Source organism: Typopeltis vanoorti, chromosome 14 (assembly GCF_054136105.1).
Source record: "Typopeltis vanoorti isolate ZY-2024b chromosome 14, IOZ_Tvanoo_1.0, whole genome shotgun sequence".
NCBI lineage: Eukaryota > Metazoa > Arthropoda > Arachnida > Uropygi > Thelyphonidae > Typopeltis > Typopeltis vanoorti.
In genome coordinates this window covers 12,474,507-12,490,601 of record NC_143562.1, presented here as the reverse complement: position 1 = coordinate 12,490,601, position 16,095 = coordinate 12,474,507, and the positions used below count along the sequence as shown (strand labels likewise).

The 16,095-nt window shown below is 35.7% G+C and overlaps 1 protein-coding gene across 1 annotated transcript in view; it reads left to right on the top strand.

Moving 5' to 3' along the window:
• LOC150099235 (protein FAM13A-like) overlaps positions 1-16,095 on the top strand; it is a 267,122-nt gene that overhangs the window by 81,113 nt on the left and 169,914 nt on the right. Inside the window, exons 7-8 of the mRNA XM_090404288.1 lie at positions 3,851-3,933; positions 9,097-9,290. Coding sequence (XP_090260414.1) covers positions 3,851-3,933; positions 9,097-9,290 — 277 coding nt within the window. The remainder of the gene's footprint in view (positions 1-3,850; positions 3,934-9,096; positions 9,291-16,095) is intronic.

Sequence of the window (16,095 nt, the reverse complement as noted above, 5' to 3'; positions counted from 1 at the left end):
AAAAGAAGCACGTCCGATTCTTCTACAGCTAGCTAGAAAAGAAAAACATTGACTTTGGAAACTCAACTCAACATTATTAAGGATTTTGAAGGTGGAATGAAAATTTGTGAGCTAGCAAAGAAGTTCAATCTACAGGAATCCACAGTAAGAACAATCATAAAAGAAAGGTTTATAGATTTAGGAGGACAGAGATTCTAACGAGGAATGAATTGTAGCCACAAGGCAAGGAATAAAAAAAATCATTAGCTTGCTATGAAGAACTTCCTTTTTAAATTTTGCGTGACAAGAAAAAGACATTATGCCGTCAGACGAATCTATTAGATTTTATGAAGACATCGAAATCACTTTCTTTTTTTTATATACGAAAAATGACAATCATGATTATATTTCTTTACGTTTGTATATATAAATTACATGCAAAATTATACCCCGAGTTACGCGAATTTGACTTGCATGCTTTTTGTTGGTCTCACCTACCGCGTAACTTCGGGGTTTTACTATATAATTAAATTATATAATAATAATATATTTTATCATTATTTTATAAGTAATTACGTTTCGTAATGATATTGAAAACCTGAAATGCAATTCAAAGGATTTCAAGTTATATTATTATTATTCAGGCCTCCATGGAGTCGAAAGACTCATCATGGGAGGTCCTTTCTAAGAAACACAAATCTATCAAGACTCATCGAGGAGACACAAAGTCTATGCCACTCCTTAAATACATTGATGGCTCTCACCACTCCATCAGGCAATGCATTCCATGGTTCAACCACCTTTCATACGAAGAAACCACTCCTCACCCTCTTTCTCACAGTTTCCTTTCGTAACTTCCAGGGATGGCCCCTTGTCATGACTCCTTCCCTCTGTTCAACCAAGAGAAAGAACTCCCCAGTGTCAACCCTGTAACCACCTCTCAACAGTTTAAAAGTCTCAATCATATCACCCCTCCTTCTATCCACCAAACTGCAGAGTACACTCTCTCAGCCGATCCTCATAACTAACATTGTACAGACCTGACACCATCTTTGTTATCTGCCTTTGTACCCTTTCCACAGTTAATTTATCCCCTTCAAATCCTGGGGACCAGATCTGAGAACAATAGTCTTAAGTGTGGTCTGATCAGAGTCTTATACAACGGAATGATAACCATTTTATCTCTGCAGGTCAGTGTCCTTCTCATTATTGCAACAATCCTCTTTGTTACCTTCACTACCTCTATAATATGTCTCCTAAATTCCAGGTTTCTATCAATAATCATCCCCAGATCTCTTGTCTCTCTTACTTCCTCCAGTTTAACTCCTCCCATAGAGTATGTAGCATCCCATCGATGTGTCCCAAACCTCAAGACCTTACATTTTGCTGCATGAAACTGACATCCCCATTCATTTGTCCATCTATTTAGCTTATTCAAATCCTCTTGCAGGGCTACCACATCTGCACTGTTACTAATAACCCTTCCCAGGTTCGCATCATCTCCAAACAACCAAATATCCCCTTGCAATCCATGGACAATGTCATTAATATAGAGGTTAAACAATATAGGTCCCAGTACTGAGCCCTGTGGAACCCCACTTGTAACCTTCTGCCTCTTTGATATTGCTCCACCACACACAACTCTCTGATACCTATCAGACAGCCAATCCTGAATCCAGTTGACCAATCTAACATCAAGACCATGTGCTGCAACTTGAATATCAGCTTATCATGTGGCACCCTGTCAAATGCCTTTGCTAAGTCTAGGAAAATGGTAGTATATCCCTTTCCCTCATCTAATGCTCTTGTAACTTTATCATAAAAGTCTAGCATATTGCTGAAACAAGAGCACCCCTTCACAAATCCATGTTGACCCTCACAGATAGCATTACCCTCATCTGCCCAATGCTGTATATGGTCCCTCACTACTTTCTCCAAGATCTTACTGATGACACACAAACTGGCCTATAATTAGACACTTCCAGTCTGCTACTGCCCTTATGCAATGGTACTATCTTAACTTCCTTCCATTCCATGGGCACCTTTCCCGTAGCCAGACTTTCATTGAAAAACCAGCTCAAAGGCACTCAGTTCCTTAGCACATTCTATCAAAACTTATTCTGAAATACCATCCAGTCCCTCAGCTTTACTAACATCCAGAGTACTCAGTATGTGGAACACACTCTCCTCCTGCACCTCTAAACCTTGAACTTGCTCTATCCCTCTAGTATTCAAATTGACTCCTCCAGGATGAAATACTCCAATAAAGTGTTCATTAAACAATTCCACTATTTCCTCTGCATCAGTCACTCTATTCCCATTTTTATCCCACAATGTCATTCTTCCACAGTCATTTCTCCTCCTACTGGCCAAATAGCTAAAAAATTCCCTAGGATTTTCCTTGGATCTAAGGGCCAATCTTTTCTCATATTCCACTTTTGCCTTCCTTACCATACTAGTCACTCTTCTGGCCCGTGTCTTATATTCTTCATGCATCTTCTCTTCACCTGTTTCCTTATATCTCTTCCATAGCCTCTTTTTCGCATGCAGCTCCTGTTTAATATTGTTTGTCATCCACTTTACTCCAAATTGTGTCCTCTTCTTTACTCATGGAATACAGCTTACCATTGCTGCTAACAAATATTCCTTCACAATTTCCCACGCATATACAGGCTGTTCCCAGGTTACAGAAGAGATACGTTCCAGAGAACGTCTTTTGGTCGGATTTGTATCTCGGATCCCAATGAATAGTGCATATACAGTAATAATAATAATACTATAATAGCTCATATGCGACATTAATAATACAGTGTAATAATAATACTACCACTGTTGTGTAATAATAAGTTACAGAAACTATTGTGCTCTTTCTTTTAATTCAAACAAAGAAAACATAAACAGAAGGTAGTCTAACATTAATTGGAAGATGATGGAGATGGTACTGGAGAGGATGGAGAGTGTGCTGAAGAATCATGATCAGATTCTGGTGCTAGAGAGGATGGACCTGGTGCTGGAGAATCAGGATTTGATTCCATTGCTGGAGGAGAGTAGGGGAGCTTACCACTGAAGTTGGTTTCTTGAAAAGGTATCTAGGGTTATTTGCACATTCTTTTTCTTTTTTTCATCATAAATGGCCTTATAGCAGCTGATGTTCTCACTAACTGCATGGGAAATCTTTGTAAACCGCTCAATGGCATCCTTTATAATTGTTCCGATAGTCGAGCGACTGAAGCCTAATGATTTCCCAATGAATGATGGCATCTGGCCTCTCTCCACATGCTTAATTATTTCTACTTTCATTTCCATTGTAATCACCTTTTTCTTTGCTGCAGGCCTACCTGGACTTGCAGTGGATTTTGGCTTTAGAGGCATGGTCAATAAGGGTAATCATAAACTCACAAAATTGAATAAAAAAAGTTAAGACAAAAGTGATGCTGTTTGTAAGCAACCGTATAAACAATGAGACTAGCCACCAGCACAAAGATGCTGTGCCAAGGAACCGCTTACTCCATGCGGATTTGTTGGCATGTGCAGAAGAAATTAGTTCCCGAATTATTAATTTAATTATGAATTATTCTTATGGGGAGCCTGTCCATAAGTGCAGAATGCCATAAGTCGGGTCATCCATAACCCGGGGGACCGTCTGTATATGCACATACATCATCTTTATTTGCTTTACATAAATTGTTTGCTTTCTGCACCTGATGACTGCATTATAAACAAGGGTGGCCACATATTTTCTGCAACTGAAAATTTGTAAGATGAATTAGCACAAAATACATTTAGTTAGATACTGTACTAAAGGAACCTAGAGCAAAAGTTCTAGGTTACTTAAGATGCATAGTGAAAATTTTCTTTTCTCTTCTTTCAGTTCTGTAGACAAGCCAACAAAACAAGTTTTACTTGAAAAATTAGGTGCTGAATATCTTTGCATTGAGCGAGAAACAACAACAGGTATGTAGCATTTAAATTGATTTATGTTTTTGCGTTTTTTGATCTGTAGGTATCTTTTTTTATGCAATTAAAATGAGAATAATCTGACTTTAGAATAGTTTTATGAAAAATCAGTTTTCCAAGTGTACCATATTTTTCAAGTATTTAAAATAAATTTTATTCCTGAAGATTTACACTTCAATTATGTGATAAATTTATGCAAAACACTTTTGATTTTTTGGTGTTAATTATATTTAACACTCACAATTGCGATATATCAAATTATATGCCACCTACAATTTGTATCCCCAGAATTATATACGAATATAAGTCTTGGAAAAGTTGAAAAAACTTGTCCTTTTCCCACTAATCTAGTCTGCTCAAATAGCCCTGTAAATGCTCTATATCAGTAGCATCTCTGATTGTCCTATCTTTGCATCATTATCATTAGCAAACAACTGAAAATCTCCTGTCGGCCCCTTTCCAATATCATTAGTGTACAGATTAACTGCCTGCCGGCTGAGGTTGATGAAATAGTGAAACCAAATTGCAGTTCTTATCCATGTTATTCAACGGGTGTTACAGAATTGTATCCAGATTTAGCTGGATGTCTATAGATGTCATGGCCGGTTCAGGGGTTAAATAACGATTCAATAACTGATCCCTGGAGCATGCCACTAGTCAACCTTAAATCTAGCAGATTCACATCTTCCATATACCACTTTCTATCAGCTATCCACTTATCCAATTTCATGTGGTATCCTATTACCTTAGTAAAGGCCAACAGTATCCATAGTGTATCTTTCCTGTATCCAACTGTGCTGTAACGTTATTATAAAATAGGAGCAAATTGTTTGACATGACCTCACTTTAGTAAACCCATGCTATTCCTTGCAAAGTACATCTTGTTTGCCTGCCTATTTCTGTATGCAAGTTTTTACCAACTTCTCTAAAATTTTTACATTTACTACAGACTAAATAAACACATGTAAAACCACAGTAATAGGTTTTTAATATGTAAATATTTTGACCTTATTGTCTTAGGACATCATCAGTACAGTTGGGAACAATACTAGGAATAACATACAGATAGGGTGCATGGATACAATGGAATCCAAATGCGTGCAGCAGCGCTTTCTAGCGTAAAAACAAAGAAAAAAAAACATTAGATTACATTAAAATTGAATTATTTTACACAATTTTGTATGACAATTTCCCATACTTTAGGAATGGCAAAGACATCATTGCGGTTTAGATTGGGTTTGTGAAGTAGGGCTTCAGCACTTTCTTTATATAAACGTTCATGTTTGTATGAAGATCTGTGTAGAAGTTTGGTCTTTTCCCAGTGGATCCTATGGTTTGGGTTTTCAGCTCCGTGTTGGGAGAGGCCAGATTTCTGCGGCTTGATGAGATGGATGTGGTCTTGATGTTCAGAGATGTGTTTAAGAACAGATCTGCCTGTCTGTCCATAGTATGACAGTTTATAGGAGCATGGTACCTCGTAAACACCAGGTAGTAATAGAGGTGGGAGTTTGTCTTTAGGCGAAGGTAACAAGTTGTAGATCTGGTTGATGGGTTTGTAGGTCGCAGCAAGGTTGTATTTTTTCATAATTTTTGAAAGTTGCTCTGAGATGCCTTTGACATACGGTATGGGAATCCTATGGGCTTGTTCTTGTCTAGATTGATGTGTGGAGAAGTGACTGATGATTTTTTGAGTAGTTTTAGGATTGTATCCATTTAGAATGGCTGTGTTTTTGATTATTTCCACCTGTTTTAGAGAAGCAAAAACTCTGTGCTCTGGTTACCAGTGATTTGATGATGCCAAATTTTTGAGAAGGATGATGAGCAGAAGAGTTGTGGATGTAGCGGCCTGAAAAGGTCTGCTTTCGATAGACAGAAGTGGAGATGGAACCATCTTCTTTTCTTTGGATGTGTAAATCCAGGAAAGAGATACCCTGTGGAGATTCTTTTTCTAACGTAAATTTGATGCAGGGGTGAAGAAGGTTTATTTTATCTAGAAACAGATGTAACTCTTGTTCGGAATGACCCCAGACTGCAAAGACGTCATTGACATAACGTAGCCAGATTTTTGATTTGGGTTGAAATGCAAAAATTTTTTCAAGATCTTCTATAAACAGGTCTGCCAAGTTAGGTGATAAGGGAGACCCCATAGCTGTTCCCTCCTCTTGCTTGTGGATTTTTTCTTTCCAAGTGAAGTAACTGGAAGTAATTGTAAATTTGAATAGTTCAACAATATCAGACAGAAATTTTTGAGTTAATAGGTCCACTGTTTCCTTATGGGGAATATTAGTGAAGAGGGAGACAATGTCGAAGCTAATTAGCATGTCTGTTTCCAACGATTGAGTGTCTTTTATTTTAGCGTGAAACTCTGTGTGGAATTTTTAATTGAAGAGGCTGAGTGGTCAATGTGGGGACGAAGAAGGTTAGATAAGAATTTTGATAATTGTAAGTCGAGCTGCTAGTAGAATCAACGACAGGTCTGAGTGAGACGTTCTTGTGAGGTTTGGGTAAACCATATATTCTAGGAGGTCTCGCATGGTCTGTCTTTTTTTTTTTTTACAGTTTCTTCATCTAAAAAAGTTGTTTCATCAAGTAGCTTGTTCAGTTTCTTGAGCTGTTTTTTTTTTGTGGGATCATAATCAGGTTTTGTATAAGTATTTCGATCTCGGAGTAGTAAATTCATTTTTCGGTCATATGACTGAGTATCAAGAACTACAGTGATATTTCCCTTGTCTTTTTTTTTAATGTAATCTAAATAATCTAATGTATTTTTTTTTTGTTTTTTTTTTTATGCTAGAAAGCGCTGCTGCATGCACGCACTTGGATTCCATTGTATTCATGCACCCTATCTGTATGTTTTTCCTAGTATTGTTCCCAACTGTACTGACGATGTCCTAAGACACTTAGGTCGAAATATTTACGTATTAAAAAACCTATTACTGTGGTTTTACGTGTGTTTATTTAGTCATGAATTCTCCACAGGTTTCTTTATATAATCAAAATTTACTGCAGAGATACTGAAAGATCAATAGTTAGTTGCATCAATCTTTGCTCCAAGCTTATACAATGGGATTATCACACATTCCTTCCATTCCTGTGGAATTTTTCCTGAGCTAAGACTCAAATTATACAAATGTGTCAAGGGCCTATCCTGTCTGACTGAACATTTCTTTAGTAGATGTGCTGACATCCCATCTGTCCCAATTGCTGAATCTTATCCAGGTTATGCAGCAGCCCTAGAACCTTCTTCTCATGCACCTGTATCTCTTTATCCAATGTAGTGGTAGCACTGTATACTGTTACATACATCAGATTGATAGATCTTGGTTAAGTGAGTACTCATTATTTGAACTACTTCATCTGGTTCTCATACCAGGGTATCGTCTGCAGTCAGTAAAGTTATTTTTCTGCATTCATTCTTTCTCTTACTTGCAGCATAATGATAAACTTCTTTTGTATTGTCTTTAGCCTGTGCAGTCAATTTCTTTTCTACTTAACTTAGCTTTCCATATAATACTCATAACTTTTGTGTGCTTAATAGATGGGAAAGGAACTTAGCCCCTATGAGACCTGTTCACAATAGATTTCATAGTCTTTACATATTTTTTGGAGACCATATCATGGAGACCCACTCTAACCATTGTTCACACAATATTTAACTCTCCTTAAACTCATTTGCCAACAAAGCACTCACAACCATTGTGGCAATCCATTCCATCCATTCATGATGGATGGAATGGATTGCCCCCCCCCCCCCCCCCCGCGTCTAACATTCTTGCTAGCCATACACTGCGAGTGGTAAATGAGTGGAATAAGCTGCCAGAGTCTGTTGTGGGTGCTATGACAGTGAGAGAGTTCAAGGCAAGGTATGATAGATACTGTGAGAATGTTGAACAGCTGCGTGAACATGATGTTTAGGGCCTCCCTCGATGAGTCTAAGGACTCCTGGAGTAGCCCGTGGTAATAATAATAATAATACTCATGCAATTTCCAGGGATGACCACTTGTTCTCTCTCTTCCTGTCATGTATTGAAAAAAAAATCTTCATTGTCACTTCTATAAAACCTTTTTAATAATTTAAATGCTTCTATCATGTCCCCTCTTTTTTACTCATCAGCTAATTTTTGAAACTCACAGATCCTCAATCTGTTCTCATTAGGATCATTCCATAGACTCACCACAGTCTTGGTCACTCACCTCTGGATCCTCTTCACCACTGTATATCAAATGATTTCTTATATATGTGATATGATTCTTCTAGCATGCAGCAACTGCTATTATTGGTTAAAGGAGTGTTTTATTTACCTATTCTATCTCTTTGAAGTGCTTGTTTGTTTCACACTGACATGTATTGTTGGTTTCAGAACAAAATATTTGTGCTAATTTCATTAAAGTTATGTATTATGGCTAAGTTGTTTCATGCTTGTACCCATTCTTCAAACTAACAGGCTGTGGGTTCAAACCATGTCATGAGCATAGATATCTCTGATTTCACTAATCTGTTTATTGAAGGCTTGAAGCATCTTTAAAGAGTTCTGTGTATAGTCAGGAGCAGGGTTTCTAGTCTATGTCAAAAAAAAAAAAAATTAAATAAAAATTAAAAAATAAGAAAATCCTAATCTCACTCATGGTGATAATGTATTATAAATTTGTAACTTTTCAAGCATCGAAGTAACATAATGATAAACTTATCCAGGTTTGATAAACTTAATGATAAATTTATCCAGGAATGATAATAATTAAAATTTTTTTATGATTTTTGCCAAAAAAAGAAGTGTCACTATTAAAATTGTCAGCAAACTAGCCACTGCTAAATTGCAGATAACTTCATTCTCAGTAGTTCACTTTTTGTTTTATATCTGTGATATCTTTTGAGATTCTCATATACAGGTATCATATTTTTCACAGTTCCTGTTGCCTACAACATTCTTCCAGTGAATGATATACAAAATCACTATGCTACTGGAGTTATGTTGGGATTGAGATGCAGTTAGTGGGAACAGTTTTATCTCTATCTTTAGAATGATGTAGATAATAGCACACTTACTAGGATTTCACTGTATTTAGCATAAAATTCTTTTGTTTATTTAAGTTTTGTCTCTTTCTTTTATGTAAAAAAAATTATAATTAATTTATAAATTAAATTACTATTTTTAAATACAGAATTTATGCTTTCATCAACACGTAAACGAAAGGAAAGGAGGCCATCTGGAGAAGATCAGCCTCCACGTTCAAGCTCTGAAGAGAGACCATTATCAAATAAAATTGATCATTGTGTTAAAGGAGAGCAAATAAGACGATGCAGCAGCCATGAGGAAATGAAAATGCAGCCCTGGGAAGCTGTTGAGAAGCAACAGGTAAATAATAATTATTACAGGAATTTATAGCTCTTCTATATCCATTACTTTATTATGATTTATGGAAGTTTTTTCACACTTGGTTAGACTATAATAAATTTAGTTTAATCCTTTTATCCAAGTGTAAGCAAACAGTTTGCGCCTGAAGTATCTTCAGGACTGAGGCAACTCATGGTAAAGGTGGACCAAGCTCTCATCACTTGTCTTAGTATTTCCCATAATGCAAAGCACATCTCCTTGCAGACATGTATAATGCTATGCATTAAGAGAAGGGCCACTACCCAGACTGGTTTCGACCTTTATTGAGGTCTCATCAGTGGGAGCCAGACTCAGAGGTGGTGATACCAAGGTGGAAGCAATGGAGAAGTCATATTTACCTATATGAGTTGCCAAAAGGTGTCTCACCTTATTATTAAATTACTCTGGATTTAGAGAAAGATGTTGGAAGTTTTTTCCCACTTGCTTAAACTATAATAAATTTAGTTTAATCCTTTATCCATGTGTAGGCAAACAAAGTTTGCACCTGAACCTTTCATGGACTTTTCATAAAAAACTTAAACATGATCCTATTCCCATTTTCCCTTTCATGTTAGTCACAGCGAAGTAACTTTGCTTCTGATACATAATATTGGATTTATTTGACCATGGTTTTGATAAACATTTATACATAATCGTCGACTAGTTTCGCCAGCTGTGTCTGTCTGGCTTTATCAAGACGAGAAAGGTTATACTAATATTAAATGCAAAAACAAAAGAATGAAGTAACGACTTAAAAAAAAAAATCAAACAAACTGCATTCTTTTGTTTTTGCATTTAATATTAGTATAACATTTCTCGTCTTGATAAAGCCAGACAGACACAGCTGGCGAAACTCGTCGACGATTATGTATAATATTTATCAAAACCATGGTCCAATAAATCCAATATTATGTATCAATTTTAGTGAAAAGGACCAAATAATAACCATCATAATAACTTTGCTTCTATGAAACCTAATTAATGCTCTAATATGGCAGTTAATCCTATTTGTATGGTGTATTACTGTCTCTTGTGTATATTTGTCAGCTGGTTTACCTAATTTCTGGGATGAAAAATCCAAGTTTCTGGATTTTTATTATGATTTAAGTATCACTTGGTTGCATCAGGATTAGTTAAATCATTTTGACCAATTAATGTTAGAGATAGTCGAATCATTTTGTATTAAAGTATGACTGTTCAATGATGTTTAATATATCTAATAGTTTTAAAACATGCCCATATAATAAATTTAAAAGATACTAAATGATAAAATTAGTAAAATCATCAAAATCCTTAGGCCACCCATGTTAACTAATGTACTATAGGTGTACAACCTTGCATGGACTTTTCATAAAAAAACTTAAACATGATCCTATTCCCATTTTCCCTTTCATGTTAGTCACAGCCAAGTAACTTTACTTCTATGAAACCTAATTAATGCTCTAATATGGCAGCTAATCCTATTTGTATGGTGTATTACTGTCACTTGTGTATATTTGTCAACTGGTTTACCTAATTTCTGAGATGAAAAATCCAAGTTTCTGGATTTGGATGAGACTGACTAACTCTCCTTGAGTTAAGTCCTAAAATTTTTTTTCTTTCTTTTTTCTTGATTAATATTAATTAATAAAATAATCTGTTCAACACGTGTCTTTTTGTGTCCCTAAATTTATAAATATGAATAAGTCCTAAAATATTGAAAGGTTCATTGTGTCCTAGACAGGATTTGAATCCTGGTCTTTCCATCCAGAGGGCATCGTCAAAACCATTGGATCCATGGAATGATCTGAAATTCTTACTTGAATCCTACAAACAAAAGTTGAAACTTAACCAAATATTAGTATCCTGGATTAATGTAATATAGAGACCTTGCTCTAAGGATGAAATATGAAACTTTTTACAGCCACTTCAGGATGCTAGTAAGCAGGACGGTGGTCTTACACTACACTAAAATTGTATATTACCTAAAGACTTTCAGTGATTCAAATGGGAGATACTGAGACAAGGAGTAATGAAAGCTTGGTCCACCTTTACAATGAGTTGCCAAGGGATATACTACCTTACCTCAGTCCTGAGGATATTTTCAGGTGCAAACTTTGTTTGCTTACACTTGGATAAAGGATTAAACTAAATTTATCATGATTTAAGCTTTGCAACATCTCATGTTCTGCACGATTAATTTAAAAAAATTATCTTGCAAATTAAAAATGGAACAGAAATGCATATCCATGTTAAAGGTAAATGAGAAGTGCTGGGTTACTGGAGTGTTACTGTCTCAAGCTTTAATAGCAGCAGAGGTAGTATATTGGAAACAGGTTAATGTCCACTTTTAGATACCAATAGTGTGTTTGAGGATGAAGAGAATGTGAAAAAAAAATGTCTGTGGATTTGACCTTGGGCCTAGGGAAATGTTTTGATGGATGGCTGTGATTGTGTGAGTGAATGTATAATGAGAGAAATGAAACTGCTCAGAAAGGAAATGGGAGACAAAAATTGAATGGAATAGTTGTGAGCAGGAAAAAGAATGAGAAAAAATGGAAGAGACAAGGAAACTGAGGAAATTGGAGAAAATTGAGAGGATGTGGGATCAAAGGAAGGAGAGAAAGTGGGGAGAAGAGAAGCAGAAATGTCAGTAAGAGAAGAATGAATAAAGCTGTGAGGAGTATCATCAATGGATTCTGAATGTGTAGAGTAAAGTACAAGATGAATGCTTGCTTGGCAGAATGATAGAGTAGAAAGAGACAAGGGTAGAGCAAGAGACCATTCCTGGAAGCTATATAAGGAGGCTGCAAGCTAGGGAGTAAGGAGCATGGTTGATAAATGGAATGCATTGTCAGAAAGTGTGAGTGCAGAAACCGTGAATAGGTTTAAGGCATATCTTTTTGCATGAGAGTGCAGACCTCCTGCGATGAGTCTCTTGACTCAGTGGAGGTCTAATGTTAATAATAATTCTGTCGTTGTTGTTGTTTTTCTGCACATTTTGCTTTGAATTTATTCTTTGTCTTTTCTAGTTTTATCTTTCCAAGTACTGATTTATGGTCACTTCCTTCATCTGATGATGATAAAAATTAATTCCAAGAATTTTTTCTTGTATAATTTCTCTGTTAGTTATAATGTAATCAGTTACAAATTGATTATATCATGAATATAGGAAAGAAATCATGAAAGATTGAGTAGTTTGGGTTGCCTTAGTATTATCAGTATAAGTTGTGAACTGTTGCCTAGAAGCATATTAGGTGCCACGTTTTTTTATTATTATTTTATTTATTTATTTATTTTTTTTATTAATCTCATGGTATTATTACACCAGATCATAGAGGCCAAATTCATGTATTTTATGCAGCACCTTTTCTGGTTGTTATAAAGTTCACATTTAGAAATGTTCATACAATTTCTAAATGTATGAACATTTAGAAATGCATTGGTGATGCTTCCTCGATGTTACAGATTTTGCAGATGGGGAAGACTTTTATGCCATTGCTAAACTTGATTGTTCTTGTGTGGCTGGTCTTGAGGCGAGAGATAATGGTAGTGGCACAGTGATTAAACTTGGAGTTGATGGTAGCTCCTGGTTTTTTTGCTGAATACCAGTGGTGAGTCATGTCTTGGAGAATCATTCTTTTTATGTTTTCTTTTTGGATAGTTTTAAAAAGATCAAAATCTGTGATACACTTGATGTTGCAGCCATTTTTGCTACTTCATCTGCAGTTTCATTTCCCTTAAATCCCACATAGGATTAAAAGGAAATGAAAAATAAAATGAAAAGGTGCCACATTTATTTCATAAGAGTGAAGATTAACTAATCTCTTGTAATGCTGTTGAGTAGATGATTGCTTTTTAACTAATCAAATGGAATATGCTCTGTCAAAATATACTGGCATCATTTCTAATCTTTAGGTTCTTTCAAGCAGAAGATAAAAACCCACTCTTTCTGAATTGAGAAAACTTACTGGAATATAAATATATGGTGTCAACAGGGTCATTTGGCTTGTAAGATTTGAAATCAAATGCTGTCTAGGTCACTAGGAACTTCTATGACTTTTCAACTGGAGGTGAACTAGTCATTTTCATATGGAGTATTCTCATGGGTTTTATCCTCACAAAAAACTCCTTGGTAGATTTTTATTCCACAGAATAGACAAACCATATCACAGAATACATTCTCATATCTCGCATTGCAGTTAAGAGGCATGATATAATTCTAATCAAACCAACTCGGAGACTATGGTATGTTTTGTCATCGGTATGATTACAGGTTATCATTAAACATCTAGGGAAATCATTGGCTTATAGGTGGAGGTTGTTATCCATGTGGAAGTCAGCCCTGCATGAAATTACACAGATGGTCATAATTCGATGTTAGAAGTCACTGTGGGTGTGCGTGCTATCATGATATAGTAGTTCTGACTTTTTCATTTTCTTTCCTCTTGTCTTAATTTTCTTTTTCCTTTTGCAGTATTCCCTTTTAGTAGCAGCTGTTTGTGTTTTGGTGGTGTGTGTGTGTGGGGGGTACGTATTCCAAAATTGCTTTCTCAATGGAGAATATAGAACACTTCAAACATTGTTATTATAAATGTGATATAAAAACTGAAGATAAAGATATTCTCATTGTCTGGAGTAATTACTTTTAAAGATTGATAAATGAAACAAGCAGTGACAGCAAAGTGGTAGAAAACATTATAGTGGAAAGAAATCAGAGTACATATCAACACTTCAAGTAAAAAAAACCTTCAAAACCAGAAATGCTGAAATATGGAACTATAAAAGTTTTGCAGTGACTACACTGCATAATTCAGAAGGCTTGATCAGAGGGTCAAATTCCGGATAATTTGAGTAGAACTCTCATAGTACCCATCTGTAAAAAGGGAAATAAAATTAGATGTTAGAATGAGGTATTTCCCTACTGACTGTACCTAGTAAAATTTATGCAAGGATGTTGTGGAGAAAAGGCTAAGAAAAACTTATGGAATAGAAACTTGGAGAACAGGCTAGGTTCGGGCCAAACAGAGGTTGTCAGTATCAGATTTTCACTTTAAGACAAATAGTTGAGAAATCATGGGAATAGAACAAAGATCGATATTTAAATTTTGTAGATCTGGAGGAGGCATGTGACAAGGTACCAAGATGAACACTACAGTTATATCGACGCAAATAGGACATTATATTGGATAATACATCGCTTGTATTTGAGTTATAAGTCAGCAGTTAGAACTGAAGGAAGTGCAAGAATATGGTTTGATGTTAAATCAAAAATGAGACAAAGATGTACATTATCTCCACTATTATTTCACACCTATATGGATCACATTATGCAGTGGCATTAAACGTGACATCAGAATCGGAGATACACACGCACACACTAGGGGGGACTGGCACCTACGGCGCCCAACCCCCTAAGTTCCAGGCTGGTAAGCCAGTTCTCCTTCAATTCTGATGACTCGAGACATGAGACAACAATGTGTTTGTCTCATGAAGGCAAACACATTGTTGGACGTTTCAAAACAACGAAGAGAAAAAAAATGTGACATAAAAAAGTTTAAAATTTCAGCTTATATCTTTTTATATATGTAGAATAGATATTTGATCCAAGGACCCAGCTATTCAACAAGAAAACGGAGCTATGGAAAACATGGAAATGAAAATGGAGATCCTCAAAAGTGAAGTAGAGCAAGCAATCAAAAAATTAAGGAATAACAAAGCCCCAGGTCCTGATTCAATACTGGCTGAAATGCTAAAAAACTTTGGAGAGAATGCAGTCAACTGGATACATGATTTATGCAACAAAATTTGGAAGACTGGAAGATGGCCAAATGACTGGACTAGGTCTACCATTATCCCAATCTACAAAAAAGTAATCACAACAAATGTGAAAACTACTTTATAGACCATCAAATCTCAGAAGAACAAGCAGGATTCAGAAAAGGTTGAGGAACTAGAGATCATATATCTAACATCAGACAAATAATTGAAAAAGCAAGGGAATTCAACTCAAGTCTTTATCTATGCTTTATAGATTACTCCAGGGCCTTTGACTGTATGAGATGGGATATTTTATGGGACATCATGCAAGAATCAGGAATATCAAACCATCTAGTAACCCTCATAAAGAACTTATATCAACAAAATCAAGCAACAGTAAGAATTAAAAACTCAGTGTTCCCTGCATTCCAATTTGAAAAAGGATCAAGACAAGGATGCATACTCTCACCATTACTGTTCAACCTTTGCAGTGAAACTATAATGAAAAGATCTCTAGAAAAGTGGAATGGAGGCATTAAATTAGGTGGCCGAACAATCACTAATCTATGATATGTGATGACACAGTGATAATAGCAACAAATGAACCTGAATTAAAATCCATCCTAAATCAATTAGAATGCTAAAGCTTAAGCCATGGTTTACGAATAAATCGAGACAAAACCAAAATAATGGTTTTAAACAATGCAGAAGAGATAGATATAGAAGGAATTGAAATTGTCGACAATTTCAATTACCTTCTACAATTACAATCTCAATAACAAAAAAAGATGGATGTAAAAAAAAAAGAGATAAGAAGAAAAATAGCACTAGCTAAGAAAGTGATGACTGATTTAACTAAGATCTGCAAAGACAGGCATATCTCCAAAAAGAGCAAAATTAAGCTTGTAGAAACCTTAGTTTTTTTCAATCTTTCTCTATGCTTCTGAGTCTTGGACAATGACAAAAGATGACAGAAGGATTGAGCCGTTCGAACTCTGGTGCTGGAGAAGATTGTTAAGAGTGTCTTGGACAGAAAAATGAACAAACA